Source organism: Xiphophorus maculatus, chromosome 14 (assembly GCF_002775205.1).
Source record: "Xiphophorus maculatus strain JP 163 A chromosome 14, X_maculatus-5.0-male, whole genome shotgun sequence".
Taxonomy (NCBI): domain Eukaryota; kingdom Metazoa; phylum Chordata; class Actinopteri; order Cyprinodontiformes; family Poeciliidae; genus Xiphophorus; species Xiphophorus maculatus.
The window spans coordinates 18008462-18035207 of record NC_036456.1 but is presented as its reverse complement, the minus strand read 5'-3'; the positions used below and the strand labels follow the sequence as shown (position 1 = coordinate 18035207).

The window sequence follows — 26746 nt, the reverse complement described above, 5'->3', positions numbered from 1 at the left end:
TTCCAGTACAAATGACTTTAGTATTGGCCAGCAGGAGGAGACATTTAGCAATATTTCTTCTCAAATAAGGGCTTCTTTTACAGATTTAACACAAAAACATCAAGTAATATCAATGCAAACATTCACATTTGAAGCTGCAGAGGTTATATTGATATTTAATACTTGATTTAGGTGAATAAAAAACATTTCTGACTCACATAAGGACACAAGGTCTGTATCAGATCTAGAGTCTTAAGTTATCTCAGTGTTACTGAAACAAAACTTGGTTGATTTTTTTTTTTTTTTTTTACAAAATTGAAGGTAAAGATTATGAAAAATAAGTTGCAGCAATAAAGGTTTCCCGATTTTTGGCTGAAAAACAAAGTTTTTGATTCAACAACTTAAAAAATACAAACAAATAAACTAAATTGGCTTTAGTTACATTCTTAAATCTTTGAATTACAATGCCAAAAGCACAAACTGTGATTACTGTCACTAAAGTACGCTGCTGATTACAGAAAAACCTGAAATGTACGTAGTATAAAATAAGAAACATCTCCAGTTTTCCCAGCGGTCACCGGGTATTACTGCGGCCGCGGGGGCCGGTTGAAGAACGGCTCCGTCTCTGCGGCGGTCGCCCCCGGCTCGCCGAAGAGGGATCCGGCCGGCGTGGGAACAAGCTTCGCCCCCGAACTCTGGCGCTTCTGGACGATCACCAACGCCCCAATGATGATCCAGAAGAAGAAGTTGACCCAGACCGCTGTCTGAGGAGCAATGCGACACAAAAACAGGAAAATAAACAATCAGTACGCATCAAGCATTTTGAATAAATATGAATATCAGAATGTGGTGAGATCCATACCTCTGATTTGTGAAGGTTGGTATAGATCCTCGTTCCTTGAAGTGGACTGACCCAATTTTTGCTCTGAACTTCGTCACAACTTGAAAACAAAGAAGAAAAAAAACTCAGACACAAAGCTAAAGGAAATTTGTACCTCATCTTTTATAGAAGAGTATATAGTTTTATCCTAATCTACATATGATAAACAACTTCATTGTTTTTGTTGTAGTACCATTTGATAATGTTTTGTGTTTGTTTTTAATGCATCCCTTGTTTTTTTTTTTGTTACTGATATTCATTCTCCATTCTATTTTGTAGATCAATACCTCCTTTTGCTTTTAGTTAGTCTGTAATGTTTGTTCTATATGCACTAATTGGTGATAAAAAAAAAATTATATGTAAAAATGTGATTACTTTATGCTCAACTAAATTGTAAAATCTTCAAATATTACATTTGTAACAGGTTTTTACTTTGACAATATCACAAATGTGAAGTTTGTCAAACATTTGTTTGTATCGGTTCTTCAAATTTATTTTGTTTAGTCAAAAAATTACTTTCACCTGACATGTCTTGGTGTGTAAAGGTCTGGTGGTTACCACAGCAACCAGTAACTGACAGCTCCTCCCCCTTTATTTCTGTTGCCGTTAGTAACTGTGGGGCAGAAGCTTCTGGACTAAAGTTAGCAGCCATCTTGATTTATATGAACTAAATTGATTACATATAAAAAATAATATTCCACAAGTACAAATTTCATTCTGCTTGTAATAGTTTAAGTAAAATAGTGTTTTTTCAATTTTCCCAAAGTAGATATTTATCAGAAATTTACGTCTTCTTTTTTTTTTTTTTTTTCAAAAGTTCATATAACATTCGTGGCTCTAAGCAAGTTTTATTAACCCAACGGAGAGTTTAAAAAAAAGCTACATTAAAGCTATATAAAAGCTACATGAATAAAATCGTCATTTATCACACAAAGCTATGTCTTTTTGCGGAGAAGGAAAAGCAAAGTTTGGCTTTTTTGACTGCACCAGTTCAAATAAAATCAAAAGAAAACATCTTCCATATTATCTCTATGATATTTAGAGAGAAAATCAGAAAAATAAAGATCCAGCTTCCCGTGAAAACTCAGAAATAAAAAGCTGAAATGAGCTTAGTTTACTTTGTGGTTTTGTGTTCATATCTGACCCTGTCTGGTTTCTGACCAGAGGAGGAAAAGGTGAGCACCTTTTGACCCCGGTAACGGTTTGGCGGATGGAGTCGCAGAGCGAGTCGCGGCCGATCTTCAGCATGCAGCCGGTGATGAGCAGGAAGAACAGAAAGATGCCGCTCACAAACACCATCACGTTCAGCCACAGGCGCTCCCTGGAGGACGACAGGAAGCAGGAAGAGCAGGACGAACGGCGCAGAGAAAGAGAAAGGAGGATTCAGCTGAGCCTTTGACCACAGCAGAAACAAGATATTTACTCAAACCAGACAGTAAATCTGTCACAATGACAAATTTCCCAGAAGTTATTGCGATATTATTGTTGTTTTGAGACCATTTTCAAGTAATATAATATTAATGGCATATTAATGCAAGTACACATTCTCAAAAGATTAATAAACGTTAAATTCTTATGAACATTTAACACGGAACTGAAAGATGTTTTAAATATACAAAATAATTAAACAAAAACAGAAAACAAGCAATATGAATTATGAAGTCTCTGTAGACATAATTGTCCTTCAAATAAAGGGCAGGTTGAGACTTTTAAAGATCGGCAGTTTTCTGGCCGATCTTTAAAAGTCTGATCTGCCTATTCCGATTTTGGCCAATACCAATAAATTTTTGTCTGAAATGTTGCTAAATATAGCAAGAAAGTCGCCGCCATCTCTGATTCTGTACTTTGTTCTTCATCATTTAAGGAATTAATGACTTTAAACAAGCTCTCATATCTTGCTGAAAAGTAACTTGTAAGTTAGTTTTGTCTTATTTCAAGTGTGCTAAGATATTTGCAAGACAAAAAATACTTGGTAGGATTTAGTCTATATGAACCCATTGCAAATATTAGATATTCATAAAAGTTCTGCAGCTTGAATTTCTGAAACAGCGTTTTCTTGTTGCGTCTATTTGGTTTTGCTCTACATTTTACGACAATAATCACACAATATCGCGAAACGTTCAGCGTTTTCTAGCTTTATATTTTATTTATCCCTGTAGTAATAAGCAGTAAATCAATTAAGTATAAAACAATAAATGAAAACGAGCTCAATAATTTCCATTTGCATGGTTGTTTTTTTTTCTCTCATCTATTTCTACCGATGACTGAATGAGGAAAGTCTTCAGTCTGGAGCTTTGATCTCAATTAACTCTTTTTTAAAGAACAATTTTGTTTACAGAGACTTCATAACTAATTTATTTGTTGTTTAATTAAAATGTCTCCCAGATTCGATGTTAAAGGTTTGTTAGAAATTTAAGTTTATTGCTCTTTGACAATGATTTCTTGTATATTTCTTGAAATTGTTCTCAAAACAAGAGTTATTGTTTATTGCAATAACTTCTGGGACAATTTATTGTCCAGCAAGTTTTGTTATTGTAACAGGTTTGTTGTTTCTTTATTGGCTGAAAGCTCCAGAAATGTTACAATCCAAGAAAGAAAAGTTGAGCCTGGAGTCGCCCAAAACAAATTTTTCCAGATTTATCTAAATGCAGCCTATCGATCTGTTTCATTTGGAATAAACCATCAAAAAAATAAACCTTTCAGATAGTTTTCATAAAAATGTGTAAATAAATTAGATCAACAACTGCTCCAGTTCCTGAAGTTTAAAGGAATAACAACAGGTTAGCTTGTTTTGCTTCATGTGTCACTCCTCTGGTTTGGGCGGTGATTAAAATAATAAAAATGACAAGACAGGACATGTCCTGACATGTCTCGTCATGAGGACGGACTCTCGTCACCTTCTCATTTCTCCCTCCATGCAGAAAGCGTACACCCAGTACACAGACAGGGAGAAACACACCACTGCCACCATTATGGAAATGGCCGACACAAAGTAGCACAGAGAGGCAGAGGTGGAAGCCTGGACTCCGACGACGTTTCCTGTCGCATTGTAGCTGACTCGTCCATACAGCATGCACAGACCGCCGAAGTTACCCTGACACAGAGAGAAAGACAGGTTTGAGATCACAGTTTTTGATGTGTTTAAAATGTCTTCCAATTACAGTGCTGCATTCTTTACTAAATTAAAACGTATAAAATCTCATATCATGGTTTATCTGACAAAATTCTTTTTTATTTTTTTGCATTTAACAAATGTCCAATAAATTATTTTTTTCTGATTTCTACATTTGGCACTTCCAGAGTTCCATACAAGGGAGAGAGGATGGATGGGCGCGACTAGCGACTCGATCACAAGACTCGCTTATTACTGGCGCACATGTTCACATTTCCTCCAACATTTGTAACGAAAACACACTAAAATAAAACCCGAACATAACATTTAAAACACTTAGCCGTGATGAACTTGTGTTTTCCTGTTACCTACATTAGATTTTTTTTTTTCGCTGCACATTTAATATGAAATATTCCTTCATAATAGTTACAAATAAAACAGCTGTTACGCTTTAAAAGCTGGGAATCGGAATAAAATTAAAGTTTACTGATGTGACACCACGGATAAAATACACGACGCCGTTAGAGGGACGTGAGAACGTGTCAAAACTTTAAACATTTGTGTGGGAGGGAAGTTAAATAGTTGCTACAGTAGTAGCTAAAGGCACTGTTTAGTTTAAGCAAGGCTTTCTCTTTTGGTTCCGTGTTTTCTAAACTTTTTAGCACTCCCCGGAACAGAGAAGTGAGTTCCCCCGGAAGAGAGAGCGCGGCGCCCCGGTGGAAGCCCCGGTAGAAGCGGGGTTTCTCCGTGAATCTCACCTGGACGATGGTGAGGGAGGCGGCGGCGACGATCCCACACACGAAGCAGCAGGTGTACAGGCACAGCTCCAGCACCAGCAGCACCGACACCGCCATCATCCACCCAGCGGCCCGCTTCTGGACAGGGACCAATGTCAAGGCAGCCACGATGAGCAGGGGACCACTTCCGGGAAGGAGTTTCAAAAATAAAAGCTTGATTCCTACAGGCGACCGTTAGTGAAAATATGAAACACTTTCAGGAATATTTGGCACGACGATAAATTAGTGCTGCTGTAGACAGAATAAAATGTATAGTAAGTTTCTGCCAAAAAAAACTCTGAGAATTTTACTTAAATGTGCTAAAAAAAAAAAAAAAATTGAAATTTTGAGATAATCAAAATTTTCGAGAAAAAAGTTTGGAAATTTCTGAGTTTGACAATTTGAGAATTTGTTAGAATAAACTCTGTGACAGACTGGCGACCTGTCCAGGGTGAACCCAGCTGCTCGCCCTGAACGTTAGCTGGAGATGGGCACCAGCAGCCCTCACGACCCCACTGGGGACAATGGCGTAAAGAAAATGGATGGATGGATGGATGTCAGAATAAACTCTAAAATTTTGAGATAACACAAATCTGCTGGGGGAAAAAAATCTGAAATTTTGAGATTAATATCAGAAAATTTCTAGAAAAAATATGGAAATTTTTGAGTTTGAAAAGTCGAACATTTGCTAGAAAAAGCATAAATTTCAAGATTAACGTGAAAAACCTCAGAAATTCTGAGGTTTATCTAAAAATTTCATAAGCATTTTTTTTTTAGCAAATTTTCGACTCATATTCATTGAGCACAAAAATACATAAATGATTTTTTGTGAGACATTTGCTTTGTCCACATTTGATAAGGTTTACACTTCAAAAGCACACGAGATGTTTCTGGTCTATGTTTTCTAGTGCAAATATCTTAGTACATTTGAAATAAGACAAAACTTACAAGTAGCTTTTAAGCAAAATATATGACCTTGTTCTCAGTAAATAATTTCTTACTACAGATTTAAAAAATAGTTCTCCTGGCAGATTATTTAATTTATAAAATGAGAAAAATGTCTTGCTTTAAGTGAAATAATCCACCTGTGGCACTACTATTTTTAAAAATCGATATTAAGGACTTAAAATAAGCTGCTATAACTAGCTGAAAAGTTACTTCTCTTAGATATTTGCATTAGGAATCAGACCAAAAATACTTGGTAATGTTTTGTATTTTTGGAAGACCTCATATCAACTCACCTGTTTGTCAGGGCGTGCCGACCTTTTATTTTGAAGGTAAAAGTGATAAATATCCGGTTTCGCTCGCTGGCTTTAACTGTGGAGCCTCCACCGCCACAGTCCTCCAGCCTTCAGGCTCCTCTCTTTCATATGAGGTCAAGTTTCTTCCTTTCAGTCTGCACAGCCCCACATAAAGACATCATGTCTGTCACACTGCGGAGGTAATTCATTTGGACACTTCCTGACAAAAGCGAGCAAATCTATTTTCACCGCATAACCCACTGATTCCATCTGGGAGGTATAATCTCTAAAAGCTGAGACAGAGACCAGGGTCACTGGGAACTTCTCTGGCTTTAAGGTTCGGTATAACAAATGCAGAGTCAGGCGATCAGACTTTGTCATAAGTTTGACTGTTTGAGAATTCATAGGCATGACATGGCATTTAGACGTGGCTGCAGATGACTGAGAGTGGAGCCTTTTCTCCTCCGCAAAGCTTAATCAAACCTTGTGACTTCTGTCATCTGACCGGGTCATTTTCTTCTATATACATGACACAATTTTAAATCAGCTAGTGGATCAGAAAGTTTCTCATTCATTCATTACACTGCAAAAACACAAACTCTAAGAGAGGGATTTTTTTGGTCTAGTTTCTAGTGCAAATAAAATATTATTTCCTAATTATTTTTCTTAAATCAGGCTCCTATATCTTTCTGAAAAGTTAATTGTAAGTTACTTTTGTCTTGTTTCAGGTCATTAAAATTCTTGCCCTTGAAACTAAACAACTAAACTGTGTAGTTTTATTAGACTTCAGTACTTTTATTTCTACATGTTCTTTAATACATTTTTTATCTGCAATTCAAAGAAAACATAGACTCTACTGAAAATAAAACACATTATAAATGATCCATCTCCACCAAATATGGGAGTAATTAAAGGTAAATAGTGGAGAGCTAAAAGGCAATGATCCGAAGGTTCAATAGTGAATAAAACAACTAAATGAGAAATATTTGTTTACCCTATAGACTGAAAAATATCTAACTAAAAAACTAAAATTTTCAAATTTATTAAGTTTAGATTTTAGCTTTCGAATAAAGGAAACAAATTGTGTAAGAGATAATTAAAGATTCACACTGAAAGAATCAGCTTTTCTGGCAAGGATAAAGAGAAAAAATGTATTTTGCTTTTAAATGCAATACATTTTTTAATACATTGTTGTGAAAAAGCTACTTGTTAGTAGATTTCTTCTGTTTTGTTTTTAGGCAGCAACAGGATCCATCAAACATTTGGAAAAACTGACCATTGGAACGTTGGCAAGTTTTCTGTCAGTTTGGGGAAAAATCACTCTTTCATCCCTAATTATTGTCAGCATTGCATCTCTTCTACAAATGAATAAATGTATTGTCTTCAAGCCAAAGGATTAATCCTTAAATTTGGAAAATGTTTGCCTCTGTGTGTGGCGTTCCCTCTGAATGAGAATCAGCTGCTCTATCACAAGGGTGAAGGGCAGCTGATTTAACTTAACAAATTGAGTAAAATTTTGGTATTTGTTGGAGGCAGATGGAACGCCGTTTATAATCCCGTCACACCCGGAAGAGATGTGTAAAAGAAAAATTACTTAACTTTGAAGAACAGCTCTGTACATTCAGCAGGATCCTGTCCTGTAGGCTGTGTGGGAGTTCACCTAACCGGTCTACGTGTTGTTGGACTCTGAAAAGGTGTTAGGAAGTCCTGTTGGGGGTAATTCAGGTGAATGGGGTACCAGAAGTGTAGGTAGGGGCTGTTAAGATCCTGTATGACTGGTGCCAGAGCGTGGTTTCCCAGCAGCAAGTTGGACTTCTTTCTGGTGAAAGTTGGATGCCGCCACGGTTCCCTTTTGTCACAGATTCTGTTCATAACCTTTACAGATAGACTTTCCGTGTTGTTGGGAAGTCTTGTTGGGGGTAATTCAGGTGAATGGGGTACAAGAAGTGTAGACAGGGGCTGTTAGGATCCTATATAACCAATGTCAGAGCTGGTCAGAGCAGGAGATTGATGGGCGGATTGGTGTAGCGTCTAAAGTGATGTGAGCGCTGTTGTGATGAAGACTGACTGTCAATTAACCAGTCGATCCGCATTCCCACCCTCATGTATGGTCATGAGCTATGGTTAGCAACCAAAAGAACAAGACCGTGGATACAAGTCTCCAAACTGAGCTTCCTCCACCGGATGTCTGGGCTCTCCCTTCTGGTGAGAAGCTCAGTCATCCTGGAGGGACTCAGAGTAGAGCAGCTGCTCCTCCACATCAAGAGGAGCCAGTGGAGGTGGCTCTGGCTTCTGGTTAGGACACTTCCTGAATGCCTCCATGGTGAGGTGATCCAGGCACGTCCCAATGGTGGAAGAGCCATAGGAAGACCCAGGACATGATGGAGGCGGAGCCAGAAAATTTTCATAAAGGTGACCATACCAGACGGTTCCTGGTATGGCACCAATCAGGCCAACAACTGATTGGTGCCAGAGCCACTTCGGCGCACAACATTTGTATTTTCTAAATAATTAACTAAAGACAGAATATTTTCTATGCCCCTGCTGTCTAAGCTGCCACCAGCTGTTTTAGAGGGGAACTGCTTGCTGTGGTGGCGCCTTCTGCTGGTGAGTTTCCATGGGAACAACCAATCACTTCGCAGCAGTGACCAATGATTGGCCAAGGGAGCCCTGGCTCCGCCCCTGCTGCCTCGGCAACCAACACCAAATAATCAGAAGAATATGGATGGATGGAACTTCAAGAAATAGTCAGTAGTTTAACTTAATTTAAGATTTTATATTGAGAAATCTTTATTTTTATCCAATTAATTGGTGCTACAGTTATTGGCACAACCTGGTGTCTTGGGTTCGCCAAGACAACCATTAAATGACAACTAAAAGTCAAAGTGAAACTACAAAAAGGCTTTTTATACTTTAATCATGTTGACATTTTAAACTCTAATAGGATTTTTTCATTTATTTAAAAAAAAATTGATAAAGTATTTTTTTTATTGAATTTAATTGAGTCAGTTCAGACTAAAAATGTCACGATTGGTGTAAATCAAGCAAAAAGTTAGGTACGGTGGAGGATCCTTGGTGCTGTGGGCGTGTTTTAATGTTTTCTACATATCTTTACCAATAAATACGGAAAGTGTTTATGTTGCATATAGATAAACACATTTCATAATATGAGGTTGGTATTACTTTAATTAGCTGATAAGACGTAAAATCCATTGAAGTCTGAATGAGGCACAGATCTACAGCAAAGACTGCAGCACATCCTGTACAATATAAAGGAAAAAGATAAAAATAAAAATTACAAATCTGGGAAATACGCACTTGAATTCACGTCACAAATAATTACACCAACAAAAGCTATTTTGTTTTCAAATCAAACTATCACAACATACAAGATTTAAAATATAAAACAAAAGTTCAGATATTTTAACTTATTTAGTTCAGCTTCACATTCAAAGAATATAAAATATTTCAAGAGTACATAAGAGAAACACCAAAAACATCAATATACAGCTATGCCAACCTCAAGATGTCCGAACAAATTTTCATGTTGATTACATTTTTATTTATCATGCACAAAAGCTGTACAATAGTTACACTCTGAGCAAAGACACTTTGAAGGATAATCAATAAATTTCTAGACTCTCATAAATAATCAAAGATTGGTCCAGCATCATAAAGAACTATTTTCTATGGAGATTAAAAGCTGCTTCAGACGGAGGGAAATTAGAAAAACGGATTCTGATAGAAAATTAACTCGGATGTTAACAGTGTTTTCCCACTGGAAAGTGAAGGGATTCACAGGAATATGACTTGTTTTTGTTAACAGATGTTTATCTTTGAGCTGCAGGAAATCAAAGTTAATCTTTTAAGCTTTTAAAAGAACCAGCCAGGTTATTCCCCGCTAAAGTCACCACATCCTCTCAGTATTTTCACATTTTCTGACCTTGAAGCCAGAAATTTCGTTGTCTTTTGCTGAGATTGTTTGTGACGACACAAAGTCGTGCATAATTGTGAAGTTGAAGAAATCTGATATGTGGTTTTCATTTGTGTTTACAAATAAAAATATCTTTGACACCCTTAGCTAAAATCCAGGGCCACCAAATATGAAGCTATGCAACACAGCAAATTTATGGAAGATAAAACTCTGGTCAAATAAGAAAAATATTAAACTTTTGTCAGTGCTGTGGGAGTTTGAACTCTTACACTTTTTGTGCTGAAATTGTGACTTTCCATTTTTGCTTAAAAACTGAATTTCAGTGGCATTGTCTTTGTTCCATCAATCAGTGAAACTGATGTGAGCGCATGTACTTATGTAAAACAAACAATTTGTGACGTTGAGAGTTTGTAACGGGAGAGCCCTTAAGTCAAGGGTGTCCAAAGTTTTTGTCAAGTGGCCCAAAATGTTAAATTAAATATAATCAGTAAGGAAGACTAAAAAAAAAAAAAATAAAGCAAATAAATTAGTCCAATTGTTTTGTTTGTTGTTTGTAGGAACCAAAACGGGATCGACAATGATGTGCAAATGGTTTTGCACATTTGCAACTCAATTGGGCTCGATTGAACAAATTTATTCTCAGCTAAAAAAAAAACAGGATTTGGTTACTTTATTTTAAGACTCTTGCTATATTTAGCCACATTTAATAAATTAAATTAAAGTTGATTTAGGTGCAGCAAAGTCGGCTTTTCAGTAAAATCACTGGATAAACATGATTCTACGTGTTAAAAACACCTGATTATAAAAATACATACTTTGTGTTATACTTTACATTTTCCAAAATGTAAATTAACTGTTTTCTTCTGCTGGAATAATTGACTTTTATATGCAAAGTTTAACCACATTTCCAGAATTTAACCACATCCTCTGTGAAGTGGTGCAATTAAAAAAGAACGTTTCGGTTTAATTTTTATGACATAACAAGCTAAAAAAGTCCAACTCGTTGCCAAAATGGTGGTAATGCTTTATAAAAACTTTGAAAACCGCTTGTTTAGACTCAAGTGGGCTGAATACAAATGTATATCCGACTTTCTTTTGTAAAAACAAATGTTGAAAACCATTTCCTTTGACTTCACAGCTGGACACTATTTTCTGTTGATGTCACTTAAAATTCCAATGAAGTTTGTAGATGAAGTATTGAACGGGTACTTTAAATTAAATTTTCATTGGAATAACGGCGAATGTTTCTCTAAAATTCCAGCTAATCATCAGTAAAACGCAGCCTCACACATACAGAGGGACTCGTTATGAATCTGTGGCAGAATAAACGATACGAGGTTGTTTCAGCGCTTGGTTTCAGGAGAGTTTTATCAAACGTGTAATGTAGAAAAGCTGCGGTTTGCAGCCTGACTGCAGAGGAATGTTTGCAGAAGGAATTCCTGCTTTTAATTCAGCGGTATGGCCAAGATAAGTGCAGTCACAAGACTCTCGTTTGAGCACTGAGTGTGTCCACTGTCTGTCCTGTGTGTATGTCCTAAATAGTGGTTTTTAACCTCAAACTGAGAACCTGATCCATCATTTACAGCTTGACAGTTTATTTAAACCTTGATAAGAATGTGATTGAGCATGCAGTGGAGTTCATGTAGAGGAGAAACGCAGAGCTCAGCCCACCGGACAGCCAGGCATCCTGAAGGCATCCGGCAGAGGACTGTCCAGCTTGCAGATGATTTTATATATCCCTTTCTTCCAGCAGGGGTCGCTGTCTCTCCCAGTCCAAATGGCCGAGTAAAACTCTCTCAGCGCCACTTCTGACACCTCGATGAACCTCTCAGGAACCTGCACACAGAAACGGACCAGTCAAAGTCTGCAACACGTACTGATAGAGGCAAAGCATTAGTTAAGTAGATTATCATTACTTAAAATCAGCAAATGATAAATAAAAAAGTAAGTACACCCTCTTTCAGGGTGATAAAAAAATATTTATTTAGATTTGAAAAGGTTAAAAAGTAAGTAAAACTCAACTTCAAAAACACACAATAGATTCCAATAATAGTCGTTATTTAGTACATAATCATTTTCAGTACTCAGTTTATTGACGGTGCAAACATGTTAATCAAGTTGTGGTCTGGACTTTGACTGGACCGCTGGTATACCTCCATTCTCTTCTTTTTCAGCCCTTCTGTTGTAGATTTGACTTTGTGTTTGGGGATCATTGTCCTTTTGGTCTCATGTTGTCATAAAGAGAAGTTCAAAATCAACTCACTAACTAGGTTTCTAACCAATTGTTGTGAAGTACAAGAAAAAAAAATAGAAAATGTGAATTAGCTGTGTTTCTATCTACTGGTTTGGAGCAAATCAACCAGTCAATGTGTAATTTTGCCAGACATTGACGTTTCTTATGACTGCAATAAACAGGAAGTAAAGGCTACAAACTAGCATGGACCACATACAAGAAAAATTGAAAGAGCTTTCCCCTCCAAGCTGAAGGTTTCTATTAAAATTGGCCTTACCAGAGGCACCAAACTTGGAAATTTCTCTGTATATTTGGTTTGGCCTGACCATATATTTCCTCTTCTAAATGTCTTTTTTAAGGTTTTGTTGTGAATTGGCTCAGTTTATAAGAAAACTGACTTCTTTGAAGGAATGTAGGCTTGGTGCTGTACTTTGTTTAGCCATTTGTCTTCTTCAAGCTCTATAAGTTTTCTCTCATTTCCTGTAATCTGCTGCAGACAGTGTAGCTTTTCAGGTTTTTATGATAGTTGTATAGACAAAAATAACATGTTTCACAGTTTTTTAAAAGCGGGCACTATTTTTAATTTTACATTTTAAAAGTTACTGGTTTTAAGTTTTAAATACCAACCTGATTCACTTAAAGCTTTTTCCTGACATTTTGCTGTAAATTTAGTGGACCACTACTGCTGACTAGTGGTGAAAAAAAGATGTACATGTTGTGACAAGATAAAAACAGTTTAAACAGTTTGTGTCCTGCATTTCAAAATACCTACTACTGTGTAATATTTACATTTTTGGTCAGAAGTTAGAGGTTTATTTATTACAGACAATTTATTTGAGATGTTTTTTTCCTGAGTAGAATGAAAATACAACCCCATTTTCAATTACATTTAAAAACAAATATTTCATTTTATTGGGGAATTTTTCTAATTCAAACCAGTAAAAATTATGCATGCTGGCTCAAGCTTATATTGAAGCAAGCAATATTTAGATAAATGCCACTTAAATTGTAGAAAAACAAGCTTCTGACAGGATATTTACCCACTCTTTTGAACAGAAATGTTGATGTTTCATTTAAATTGTGTGATTTGCAATAAGGCTGAAGTCTAGGACATTTTTATTGCTTTATCAAGTCAATGATAAGCAAAATCTGTTGGTTTTTTTTACCCAAAAAGTTGAAAAATAATTACAATTAAGTAATTATTTAATGCATTAAACAATGCATTAATTGCATAACCAAGAAGATTGCAGCAACTGGTTTCTGGATGGTAAGTCAACAACAAAACACTTGTCTTTTCCTGCAGTGCAAACAGCAGTAAAACCAGCTAAGCAAAGTGCTGGAACTTTCTTTGGGTTGCTAGGTAACGGGCTGGGCTTCACATTGGTTGCTAGGTAACGGGGGCACTGCCTCCTGAATGGAACTTAGAGATTTTTTAAACGGCTAATTTTCCAGACCCTTAAAAACATTAACTTGTTGGCAAAAAATAGCTGGATGCCTTTTTTTATCAATTGGTCTGTTTTTTAGAAGCAGTTGAGACCCAAATGGAAGAACAAAAACAGGCGAAATGTGAATTTTGGATATAATTTGACAATAAAAGCTCGTCTTAGGTCAGTTTGGGTGAAACTCTGACAAAATCAGCTTTTTCTAACAAGACACAGATCCAAAACACACATCCCAACTGGTTAATCTGGAATGACTCCCTCTCCACCATATGGAAAATATATGTGCTTCCCTTAAAACTGGGAATGAACCAATTTAAACCCATTTACATGGAGTTAATTTAAAGAGTAAATCCAATAGGCTAACAAATTTATGCCAGAAACCTAATGATTTATGTCATTTCTGTGCTCCAAACATGTTTATGTTTTACCGAATTTGGCATAAATTTGGCAGAACAACCAGATTCCACAACGGCTTCATCCCTCATGCTATAAGAATACTAAACTCACATTAGTTCAATCTTTTAATGTATACATTTATATTGATTATTACTTATTTATTTATTTATTATTATTATTGGAGCCTTGCAACAAAATTTATTTCAATTTGTAAATTTTTTAATGTACAGTTGAATGACAATAAAATCTGTCCATGTCTATAAATTGAACCTTGTGCTCCTACTTTTTGTATTTAAAACGGCTGTTTCTTATACACTCATCCCCTCCTGGTGAAAGATGGTTAAAATCTTTAACCATCTTTAAAGATGGTTAATGCCTACATGCATGTAAACGTCTGTACTGATGTAGCATCCCGTCCTGACCTGGTAGACGTTGCTCTTGTTGTAGTGCATGTTCAGTATGCGGTACAGCTCCGTATCTCGACCCACTCGCAGCTGATTCTCTCGGCCCATACGAGCGGCGCCATCCCTGCGTTAAAAACATCCTCAGTTTAATTTGCCCGTTTTACAAACATTTATTGACTTGAACAAATTAGAACACAAACAATCTAAATGAGCTCAAAGTAATCAAAGTTTCAAGCAACACAAATAATTTTTTTGTTTACATTTATTGCTATGTGAAACTGCTTATATTATTAATAATATGAGAGTGAAAAGAACTATAAATACCGTATTGATCAGTATTTATAGTTACTTCTAAACACACTTAAACAGGATTATCTTCTAATGCAGTAGAAACTTTTTTCACATGGGCCAAAATGTTGAGTCAAAAGTAAAATATAAGAATATAAGAAAAATATAAGAAGAAAATATAAAAACAGAAAACTAAAATTAATCAAATAAAGTAGTCCAATTTATTTATTTTTTTAAGGAAACTGATGTTATTCATCATAGATGCAAAACATAAAAATGTTTCATTTGGTTTTCAAATTCTTTTGGGTTCGATTAAACAGATTTATTCTTAGTTATATAAAAACAGGATTTGGGTCATTTTCTTTCAAAACACTTGCTATATTTAGCCAAATTTAGCAAATCATATAAAAGATTATTTAGGTGCAGCAAAATAAAAACGGATGAACGCGGTTCTACTTATTATAAATGGCTAGTTGAAAGAGATGAATACTTTCTGCTGTATTTAAAATTTTCCATTTCAAGAAAATTATGTCGGTAATAATTTTACTCTCATTACTAAAACTGCACTGTGCTGGACGGGCCTAATTTAAATCAAACTGCAGTCACTGAGCCGTACTTTGCTCACCCCTAATTAAATCTATATGTTGTTCCATTCCTGTCCTTTTTGCAGAAAATATAGATAATTACATTTGTAAGAAAGATTAAAATAAATACTAGCAGACTCTAGTGTAAATGGAGTAAATTCGGGGCTGAGTGTAACTCACCGGGTGAGAGCGTCGCGGACCGCCTGGCGTGCAAATCGCTCCATCTGGATGTAGAAAAACTCCCTGAAGTTGCTGAACCATTTAATCATCTGCGAGGTCACACAGCGGTTAAACTAGGCAGCAGGAGAAAGGTGCTTATTAGCTTTATTTATAATATCATAGTATTTTTATTTCATGGCTTGGACAGACTGCAAAACAATATCCAGCTTCAATTTATTTGAAGATAATTAATAAACCAGAGAGCTGCTATTTTTAGTCTGTACAGTTTGAGTTTGGACAAGCTGTGGCTGCTTGATGCTTCAGGGTTAGCTGACAACACCTGTGCTGGCTGACCCTGAAGCCTAAAACTAACTAAGGTCATAGCTTTGATCCCTCTGCAGAACATTTAAATAAGTGTAAAACTAATTCTGCCTCCTTGAAGCAGCTCACACGTAATAATCTAGAGCAGTGTTTCCCAATTCCGGTCCTCAGGCCTCCCTGCCCTGCATGTTTTAGGTGTTTCCCTTCTGCTACACACCTGGATTGAATATATGGGTGATCAACAGGTTTCTGCAGCACTTGATGGTCATGCAATCATTTGAATCAGCTGCTCTGGAATAGAGGCACATCTAAAACATGCAGAGCAGGGAGGCCTGAGGATTGGAATTGGGAAACGCCGATCTAGAGAAACCAAACGTCTAAGTTCAGTAAATTCATTCAGTGGGGAAAAATAGTTGGAAATCATTCTTTATTTTAGGGATTGAATAAAGGTTGGAGGCTGTGCTCCTGCATGTTTATGTCATACTTTTTACAGAGGTGTAAAAAGTCATACTTTTTACACCTTTTTTAGTTGGCGTGGTGCGTTTTGCTTGTGTCCAGACTTTTGTTAAACATTGTGAAAACATGCAGGAAATGCTCTGACATTTAATTTGCAGCACCGTCTTAAAACCTGACAGACAAAACACTATCAGCGTTTCCATTTCAAATGTGTGCAAATTTTGTCGATTTTCCACTAATGTGGAAAAAACGCAATTTATAAAACGCAAACACAATTAAAATCACATTTGAATAACTTGGTCTAAATGTAAACTAGTTGATGTATCCAGATGGAAAGCACCATAAATTCTCCTATTAAGACTCAAACATTGAACTTTAATACTGCATTCACTCTCCTCTGGGTTGATTGACCTTCCTGCCAGTAACTGAATATTCTGTTTTATACAGTGGATCAAACATGAATTAGGACTCTGACTCTGAACTTTAAGTCTATTCACATTGTAATCTAAAGAGCATTTAAAATGAATATATAAAGAAGGCCATCCGTTGATTGAGACTGAAAGACTCTTAAATGATAAAGCCAGTAAATTCAGGTGGTTTTATTCAGTGGTGGGCACATTTAAGCTAATATGCTAATAGTGACGCTAATACACTTCAATTCAACTCTGAGCAAGAGGAATGTTTTAGACATTTTATTGCTGGCAAAAATGTCAGGGTTGTTCACAGCACACACAATTTCTGATATTTTTCATCGACCTGTCGACCTCGCTAACAACAGTTAGCAACTGGGTAAAATAACGCCAAGCATTTTCTGAATAGCCAAGGGTCCAAATCCTCTGTACGAAGCAAAGCATAGAGCTAGGGGCTGGTTTTTACCAGGACACAGAGGTATAGATCAATTTTGTGTCTTGTACAGGTGCGATAGTAGAGCTGAGGAACAGAAGGATAGACGGATTGGAGTCTTGTCTGAAGTAAAGTAAGCACTGCTCTGGTCTGGCATGGTGAAGAAATTGTGTTGAGCCGCCACTCCCCTGTTTTGGGAACGGAGAGAGTTGGTTCAAGTATATTTTAAAATCCCTAGACTGGCTCCTTGGAGCTCAGATAATAGACATTAAAATACTGTTAGTTTATAAGTCACTGAACGGCTTAGAACCACAATACATTAAAGACCTGCTGTTGTTGTATCAACCTCACAGACTTCTCAGGTCTTCCGGTTCTGGTTAAAAAACCAGAACCAAATATGGAGAAGCAGCATTCAGCTTCTGTGTATCACAAATCTGGAACAAACTTCCAGAAAACTGCAAAAACACTGAGTTTCTTTCAATTTTGACTAGAAATCCACCTGTTTACAGTTTCCTTCGAAACATAATTAATGAAATATTGACCAAAATATTTGATGCGTATTGACGATCTTGATGATGGCGCTCGTCAAAATGTAATGTCTGTTACTGGTTTTCACAAATGTTGACTGTATGTTGTGTTTATGACTTTTTATTCTTGGCTTTTTACGATGTAAATCACTCTGAACTGCCTTGTTGTGAAAATCAATCAAGTTTGTGCTATACAAACAAACTTGATTGATTGGTTGGTTGGTTGGTCTTCCTGTATTGTACCGTGTGACCCTGTCTTGGATAACTAGGGACTATGGATGGATGGATCATTGAGGCACACTTACCTTGACATCAGGGAAGTAGGTCTTGAGTGTGTTGGAGCTGGGGTACCGTGTGTAGAAGAACATGAGCTTGGCTTTCTTCAGATGGCAGGGAGACAATCCCTCCTGAGTGTAAACATGACACTGGTTAAGGACAAACATGAACAAACACAATCCTCTCTGTTATTCCTTCCGTCAAATGACAAAAAGGATATCCCGCCGGCGGTCAAGTAGAGCTCTCCTCCGTCCATTCCTCCGCCTCCTCGGATGCTCCCATCTCCCCTTACCCCCCTCTCCCTCTCTCTGACTCCGTGGCGAGTCAGCGACGGGTCCAGGTGTCCGAGGAAAGGGAGCGGAGGGAAGGAGGCATGAGAGGAGAACTCCAGGAAGGGGTCGGAGTTCAGGTAGTCCTTCCGAGACGGAGCGAGATGAGGGAGCTGTGGGTGGTGGAGCGAGCGGGAAAAGAGCTGCTGCATGGAGTAGTGGAGTAATGGAAGAGGAAGAGGCGGAGGAGGTGGAGGTGGTGCAGGGAAGGAGGACGAGGAGGAAGAAGAGGACGATGAAGAGGGGTGGAAGGAGGTGGAGGAGGAAGTCTCTTTGGGGTGTGAAGCTGGAGGCATGAGTGGAGGGTGAGGAAGAGGAGTGGGTCGGGTCAAAGAGGGGTGATGAAGGGGGAGGTTTGGGTGAGAGGAGTTGATGTTGGTGGGGAGCGGTGGTCCGAGGAGAGGGAAGGTCTTCCGCGTGTCAGGTGACCTGTGAACGGCCAATGGCATTGACAAATCTGGTCCAGAAGGAACCAACTTCTTGAGCTGCTGCTCTCTGTCTCCGTCCTCCTTCTCTTTCATCGGTTCCTCCACTCTTCCTCTCGTCAACAGTCCCATCCAGCCATCCCTCTCCTTCCCTCCATCATGCGCCTGATCAGACGGGTGGAAAGAGATGGCAGCAGGAGGGGAGGAATGGTCCATCATCTCCGTGTAAAGACGAAGGACTCGGTCAATGACTCGCGCCACGGCGCTGCCCAGCTCCAACTTCAGAGCCTGAGCAAACTTCTGTCCTCCCTCCTCATGCTCGTCTTCAGCTCCTCCGTCCCAGTCTCCCCTCGTCAGACCTCCGCACTCCAGCCACAGTCTCGATCCCTCCATGACGCCCTCCATGTCTCCTTCTCTTCCTCTCTCTATTCGCCTTTCTCTGTCTTTTTGCAACTCGTCTTTCCGTTTGTGGAAGTTGTCAAAATGGGAAACAGAAAGCAGGGAGAAAGATTCCTTCTCCATCTCAGCGCCATCGATGTCCTCTTCATCAAACATCTCTCCTGTGACGTCCTCCTCATCCTCCACCATCACTTCATCTCCATCGCCATCACACCTTTGATGGTTTCTTTTCTTCTCCTTCTTCTCTGCCTTTTCCCCAAACGCCCTCCAGACTTTCTCCTGCAGGGCCTGCAATCTCTCCCTGGCCTCCTCAAGCTGCTCCTTCAGCTCCTCCCTCTCCCGTCTCCTCCCCTCTCTCCTCTTCCCTCCATCCTCCAGTTGCTTATCTTTCTGCCTGCACTCCAGCTTCATCCTTTTCACTTTCATGACGTCTTGACTCCACTCAGCCATGAGGACGGTGTCGTTGCACTTCCTTTTCACCTCCGTCAACTCGTCCTCACCCTCCATCATCCCCTCTTCTTGCTCCATTTGAGTGGCAGTCACTTCGTTCTGGTTTGCAGTCAGGATCCTCCGTGGGCCTCCGCCCGGCTGGAGGAGATGGTGGATGAGGGGGAAACCTGGGGGTCTGAAGCCGGGAGCGGTGTGAACTCCAGGGAGGTCTGCGGAGGAGGGACCGGGAGTAAAAGTCCGTATCTGGGGGGAGGAGTCATCGAAAAGGTCTGTAGGTGAATCCATCACTGCAAAGAAAAACACAGAAAATTTGTGTTGATAAGTTTGGCTCTGCATTTTAAACAGTTTTTGTTGTTCTAAAAAGTTAAAAGTGACAAAACTGGTATTCATGTCCACTACTGCAAACTTCACTGTATATTATAAGTAATTTAGCTGAACTAAATCACTTATAATCAACTATTTTTTGCAGATAAACTGTATAAAATTCCTTTTTTGAATAAAAGCCACTTGAGGGTCTGAAAAGTTGCTAAATATAATAATAAAGTGGATAAGTTGGCAACAGTGCTTCTCATCCTGATCACGCTCCAGCTTAGCCACACCCCTTTGTGTTTCTTGGCTCCACCCACTTTCTGGAACTTTCTAAATTTGGCAGGGGGCGTGGCTTATGCTTTAACAAGGGGTCTACTTGCATTTTAACTGTGTTAACCGGCCCTTCAAGGGCCGGTTGTGCCAGAATGTATTGATAAAACCTGTTCACCAACTGTTAATATATGAATCAATTCCTAAAATTAAGTGATATTATTGAACATCTTTTCAGTCCCTCTGGGTTTTGGTGATTCTTTTTGTGATTTTTTGTTTGTGGTACTAATTTGGAAATATTTGTGCTTCTTCAGGAAGGTTAATGCGACTTTTTATTACTCGCTGTATAGGTCATGGACTATAATCTGACATCAATTTAGTCTGAGGCAGCTCTTTAGAACAAGTAAGAAAGTTTTTGACAATTTCTGAGAAAAATCTGTAATAAACTCCCAATTATGTATTAAAGCAAAAAGTACAGGCATTTGTTGATTTTGTGTGAATTCCCACCATAATTCTCAAGAAACTGGAGGGACTGATTGATTTGATTAATAACAAAATATTTAAGCACGCTTGGTGTTTAATCTACAATCTAGAGGGCCACATAAAAAGCTATGGCGGTCCAGATTTGGCCCACGGGCCTTTAGTTTGACACATGTGCCCTATGTCAACCTTTTGTTGATAATTCAGTGATTCGTCTTTTGCCCGTCCTTGACAAAACAGCTCAAGCTCAGTCAGATTGGATGGAGAAACATGTGGTCTATTGGATTTTGGGACTTTGACTGGGACATTTTGACACATTGATCTAAATTATTAAATCTTGCTGTATGTCGTCATTCTGGTAAAAGGTTAACCTCCGCCCCAGTCCCATGTCTGTTCTGTTTCAAACAGGTTCTCTTCCACCTTCCCATCAACTCTTGCTGAACAAATGCATGCTAACACCATGATGCTGCCACCACCGTGTCCCACACTTGGAATGGTGCTTTAAATGTGGATCAAAACATATCGTTTTGGAGTCATCTGACCAGAGCTCCTGAAAACAGGATGTTATTACTAATTAAGTGACTTCAGACTTTTGAATAGTTTCCTGTCGTGTTAGTCTAAAATGCACTAACTTGCACAAAACCACATTTGTGGTTAAAACATGACATCATGTGGAAAAGTTAGTAGAATATAAATATCTCTGTAAGGCGCTTTATTTGCTTGGTTTGGTCCAAAGTTATTCCAAAAAGATGAACAGAAATTTTTTTATTGTACTACTAGAATCTCTCAATAAAAAGGACAAAAAATTTTAATCATTGACATTTTTTTTTTACGAGGATTATTCTTACAAAAACAAAATGAGAGCAGTCTTTTATATTCCCAAAGTCACATTCAAATTAATTTCCTTTCCTTTCAGTGAAACAAAATATCTCTAATCAAAATATTTTTAATCTGAGATTTGGTGAATTAATCTATTATTTCAATGTAATATAGTCAGGACATGAATGCTCAACTAACCTGGACAACAAAACAGGCCACTGATCGGTCAAAGGCTGCAGCCTCTTCCACTTGGATCTCTATAATGATGATCTGCAAAAATTAAACAGGAAGAAGAACTTTAACTTAACGTTACCTTAAAGATGGATGGATGGATGGATGGATGGATGGATGGATGGATGGATGGATGGATGGATGGAGTCAGAGAAATCACCAACAGAATCACTTAAAGTCAAACATCCAACCTTCAAACTAAATTGTTTGCCACAAACCCCAACCTCATAATCCAAGATGGCCGCCACGTGCATAAACATAACAAAAATTGCAAATCATGAATATTACTTGTACTTCTACCAGGTCTATGTGATTAGTCACATAGTGTCAGTGAAAGCTGACGTCCTTCTGAGTTTAATTTTAATCATGTTTATCAGCTTCAAGCGTAAATATTTTACAGCGTAAGAGGGTAATGTTTCATAGTTTTTGTCTGCTAAAGATTCCTTGAATATGATAGGTCTGAGCTATACAAAACATTTTCATTGCAATTGAGCACAAAACGTTGAGTTGGCCTCCAACTCAACGTTTACACTCACACATGAAAATGGCTGCAAACAGATGCACAATCATACATTACACATCTTTGAAAAGCATTAGTAGCGCTTCCTACACAACCAACAAGAGTGCAGCAAACTGTTTCTGGATGGTAAGTCAACAACAAAACACTTGTCTTTTCCAGCAGCCATTGTACAACGTATACAGCAGTAAAACCAGTTGACCAAATGTGCTGGAACTCCACTTTGGTTGGTAGGTGACAGACTGGGCTTCACTGGGGTTGCTAGGCGACAGCACAGTGCCTGTTGTGACTTAACAATATGGAGGTTTTTTGAAATGGCTTATTTTCTGGATACCAAAGACCAGCTTGCTGGGGGTTTTTAAGCAAGTGGGCTGTTATTAGGAGCAGCAGAAATCCACATGGAAGTATAAAAACGTGCAAAATGTGAATTTTGGAAAATAGGTCTTCTTTAAACATTTGACATGTTGCACTCAAATCTCAGTTTTAAACTTTGGAATAAATATGAAACATGTTAATTGGGTTTTGTGGCACTGGAGGCCTTTATTGACAGTCATAAGGAAGAGAGAAAAGTTTCAGAGTCAAGAATCGAACCCAGAATGGCTGCGCTGGGAACTATCGCATCTGTAAATATGGACGCCTGCTCTACCTCTACAACACAAAATATTTATTGTTAAGCAACATATTTCTATAACGGCTGAACAGGAGGAACCAACATCAGATGTAGGGCAGAGAGAAAGAGGTTAACAGCCTGTGGGGTCAGGCTATGTGCTGGTAGGGAACTGGGTAACATCTGGCTCATGATCTCTGCCTCACATCATCCTCCGGGTTTCGTTCAATACTTCCTGTTATGCTTGAATCCGTACTCCACAACCTAACAAAAACTGGAAATAACAACAACATATGTGTGTTTTTATATGTTCTAGATGCTAAACATCGGCTTATTCTCACCTGCCTTTGTACAACGGAGCATTTTAAACACAAAGGGTCGGTCCTCATCTCTGTTTTTTACTAACCTAACCTCCCTCCCACTTTTCCCCCCCTTTTCCTTCCTCTGCCATCCTCTCTTTTCCTCCCTCTCAGTGTGTTATCTGTTTGGGCAGGTTGTTAAGCTCTGTTTGATCAGAGTGTTTATCGTCACACACACTTTCACCATCAAAAAAATAGGAAAGAGGCTTGAGAGAGGGCTAACAATGGTCAACTGTCCTTGTAGAGTGAAATGGAGTGAGAGTAGTGTGAACAGCAACACCCTTAATCCACTTCAGACAGATAGATGGACAGATAGATAGATAGATAGATAGATAGATAGATAGATAGATAGATAGATAGATAGATAGATAGATAGATAGATAGATAGATAGATAGATAGATAGATAGATAGATAGATAGATAGATAGATAGATAGATAGATAGATAGATAGATAGATAGATAGATAGATAGATAGATAGATAGATAGATAGATAGATAGATAGATAGATAGATAGATAGATAGATAGATAGATAGATAGATAGATAGATAGATAGATAGATAGATAGATAGATAGATAGATAGATAGATAGATAGATAGATCGCCCTGGTGCAACATGAACAGAATAATCCTCCTATAAATAGCTAAATATCAATTATTCAAATGCCCTCTCCTCTCTGCTATAATACAGCCCAGATGGCAGGCCGACCAATGCGCTTATATCAGGGACAGATTAGCCTTTCAAAGCCAGCGGAAAGCTGCACAAAATATGAGCCCTGAGCTACAAATATGAGCGCTATTAACCACCAGATTAGGTTTAAGAATATGGCACTGCTGGAGCGGAAAAAACTGGCAGCACAGTGATTAACGGGCCTAAACCGGGGTTGTTAATAGACCTAATGCATGTTGGGAAGTCTTCCCTATCTGCAAATTTAAAAGTAATTATCAAATCGACTGGAGCCGTCAGTGTTGTAATGCAAAAACTGGCTTGGATAAAACAATCTTAGGGAATATCTAAGAGGTTTTATAGACAAAATAGTAAATTTTGATTGTTACATTAAGCTACAAATGGAAATATGTTTATTTCAATGAATATTATTGTAAGTTTAAATATAAAACAAAACAGAATTTCTGGTAAAAGTTCACTTATTTTAAATAGTACAAATAAACTTTCATTACGAATAAAACTAAACATTGTTTTTTAAAATGTTCATATAAAAATAATAATAATAAAAAAATTCAGATAGTAAATATAAGCACTGCGACAGACTGGCGTCCTGTCCAGGGTGACCCCGCCTCTGGCCCCGAACGTTAGCTGGAGATAGGAACCAGCACCTCCCGACCCCACTAAGGACACGGGCGTTAGAAAATGGATGGATGGATGAATATAAGCACCCTATTGAGAGAAATGCATGTTTTTAATTTTTAAAATTGTAAAAAATAAAAATAAAAAAAATCATAAAAATAATAAAATGGGGTGGGGGTATTAAAAACATTCACAGTGAAAATTATATAGTTATATATATATATTAAGTTACTAATTGTATATAATTCACATATACAGTATAAGTAAGCTCTGACTAAATATACGTTCTTTTTTATAACTCAAAGTAAAAAAAACTTCAACTATTTCATGACATTTACACAGTAAACAAAAAATTCAAAAATAATTTCAACTTTTGTTATATTTTCATATTTAAAAATTATTTCTGCTTACAAATAGTAAAATATTTCAACACACACACAGTATTTACTTTCTCATTGGCTCAAAATATTTAAACTTTAAACATTAATACACAGTGTAAGAGTTCTATCTATCTATCTATCTATCTATCTATCTATCTATCTATCTATCTATCTATCTATCTATCTATCTATCTATCTATCTATCTATCTATCTATCCATCCATCCATCCATCCATCCATCCATCCATCCATCCATCCATCCATCCATCCATCCATCCATCCATCCATCCATCCATCCATCCATCCATCCATCCATCCATCCATCCATCGTTTGAAGCTTTTTGAAGCCTCGGGGCGCGTGGCAACATCTGCCGGCTCTGTCACGCGACAGGAATCCGCTTTGGCCGTTCTCGCGCGCCGAGCCGTCAGTTTGTTTCTGTGCGCGCGCGCTCGCTCGCGCCTGCGTCCTGTGACTAATTGGCAGCTGTGAGGACTAATGTCGCATTAAAAAAAAAAACAAACACGCAGATAAACACGCAGAAAGCGAACGGCGGCAGCCGGTTCGGGCTGCTGTTAGAGCGGCTTCGTTTAAGAGATGAAGTTTAACATTCAGAGGAAATAACTCACGCAGAGGGGCTCCAGCTGCGTCCGCTCCCCGAAGCTTTTTCCACTCCACTGTCCGCCTCTGACTGTCTCCAGAACGGACTCTGACCTGGACCGGGACCCGTAAGAGAGCGCTGCGTCACAGTTTTATTCTCACCCGCCGAGCAGCTCTTATGGATTTATTCTAGTTGCGTAGAGGTTTTGTTTTTGTTGTTCCTCCCTCGTCAGTCCATCTATGTTCGGCTGGCTGGCATCAGCCCTGACGCGCTGCTCCCGGTGTGGAGTGGAGTGGAGTGGAGCGCAGTGGGCGGGCAGGCGGGCTACAGAGCTGTCCACTTGACGGTCCGATCCCTCCCATGTTGGCATGACCCCCACTATGAGCTCATACACATCACACGGAAACTACAAACACCAACATTTCTGCTTCTCCTTAACTTACAGCTCACTCTGTCCATTAATAACAGCAGCTGCTGCCACACTCATCATGGCAGGAGACTCTCAGGGCATTAATGTGCAACGGTGTTCCAGACATTATGGAAAAATGAATACATTCCCACAAAAAAACTGAAAGTTTCTAGAAAAAGGTTTCAAAGGTCAGGCATTCTCAAATTTCCAAATTTTTTTTTTTCTAAAAAATGTCTGAGATTAATCTAAAGATTTCAGAAATTTTGTGAAAACTGAAATTTATGAGTTTGAAAAGTAGAACATTTGCTAGAAGAAAAAAATCTGAAATTTTGAGATTAATCTCAGAAAGTTTCTAGAAAAAAAGTTTCAAAAATCGAAACTTTTTGAACTGCCACATTTTTCCCAGAAAATGTCTGACAGTAATCTAAAAAAAAAAAAAAAACTCAAGAGACGTTGAGATTAATCTCAGATATTTTCTAGAAAAACATGAAAATTTATGATTTTAAAAAGTAGAATAAATTAAAAAATCTGAAATTTTGGGATTAATCTCAGGAAGTTGAAAAGTTTTTGAGAAAAAAAAAACAAGAAGTTTATTTCTGAGGTCGAAAAGTCAAAAATGAGCAAAAAACCTTGAACATTTCTAGATCAAAAGCTCCTTTTGGAGCTCAGATATTTTCATGTTTTTCCTAGAACATTTCTGAGATCAATCTCAAAATTTTTGTATTTTTTCTCGCTAATATTCAACTTTTGGGGCTCAGAAATGTTCTTGTTTTCCTAGAAAATTCCTGAGGTTAATCTAAAAATTTCTGAGTTTTTCAGTCAAAATGTTCAACTTTTGAAGCTCAGAAATTTCTCCTTTTTTTCTAGAAAATTTCTGAGAAAAAAAAGGAGTTTTTGAAAAAAATTTGAAGTTGTTTTTTTTTTGTGTGCCTTTTTTCCTATCTACACTGCCCCTATATGCTACCGTATAGAGACTGACGTCAGAAAGTGACCAAGTCATACATTA

At 38.0% G+C, this 26746-nt stretch overlaps 2 protein-coding genes across 4 annotated transcripts; both read right to left on the bottom strand.

The window, feature by feature from the left end:
* On the bottom strand, positions 1 to 6162 carry tmem179b (transmembrane protein 179B). 2 transcript variants are annotated; one of them, XM_023346842.1, is made up of 6 exons: positions 5989 to 6162; positions 4730 to 4929; positions 3757 to 3953; positions 2043 to 2180; positions 842 to 920; positions 1 to 743 (listed from the first exon to the last, which is right to left on the bottom strand). In XM_023346842.1, the coding sequence occupies exons 2-6, from the start codon at positions 4826 to 4828 to the stop codon at positions 564 to 566; spliced, it is 693 nt and encodes a 230-aa protein (XP_023202610.1). In that variant the 5' UTR covers positions 4829 to 4929; positions 5989 to 6162; the 3' UTR covers positions 1 to 563. The 2 variants fall into 2 exon arrangements, with proteins under 2 accessions (XP_023202610.1, XP_005799649.2); XM_005799592.3 differs by lacking the exon at positions 5989 to 6162 and having other exon boundaries at positions 4730 to 4936.
* Positions 6163 to 9156: 2994 nt separating this feature from the next.
* Positions 9157 to 25772, bottom strand: LOC102219217 (prospero homeobox protein 1-like). Of its 2 annotated transcripts, XM_023346424.1 has the most exons (8): positions 25360 to 25772; positions 21531 to 21602; positions 18072 to 19741; positions 17881 to 17988; positions 15450 to 15562; positions 14416 to 14521; positions 11594 to 11758; positions 9157 to 9248 (listed from the first exon to the last, which is right to left on the bottom strand). In XM_023346424.1, the coding sequence occupies exons 3-8, from the start codon at positions 19737 to 19739 to the stop codon at positions 9225 to 9227; spliced, it is 2184 nt and encodes a 727-aa protein (XP_023202192.1). In that variant the 5' UTR covers positions 19740 to 19741; positions 21531 to 21602; positions 25360 to 25772; the 3' UTR covers positions 9157 to 9224. The 2 variants fall into 2 exon arrangements, with proteins under 2 accessions (XP_023202192.1, XP_005799677.1); XM_005799620.3 differs by having other exon boundaries at positions 9157 to 11758; positions 25360 to 25770.
* Positions 25773 to 26746: the final 974 nt, after the last annotated feature.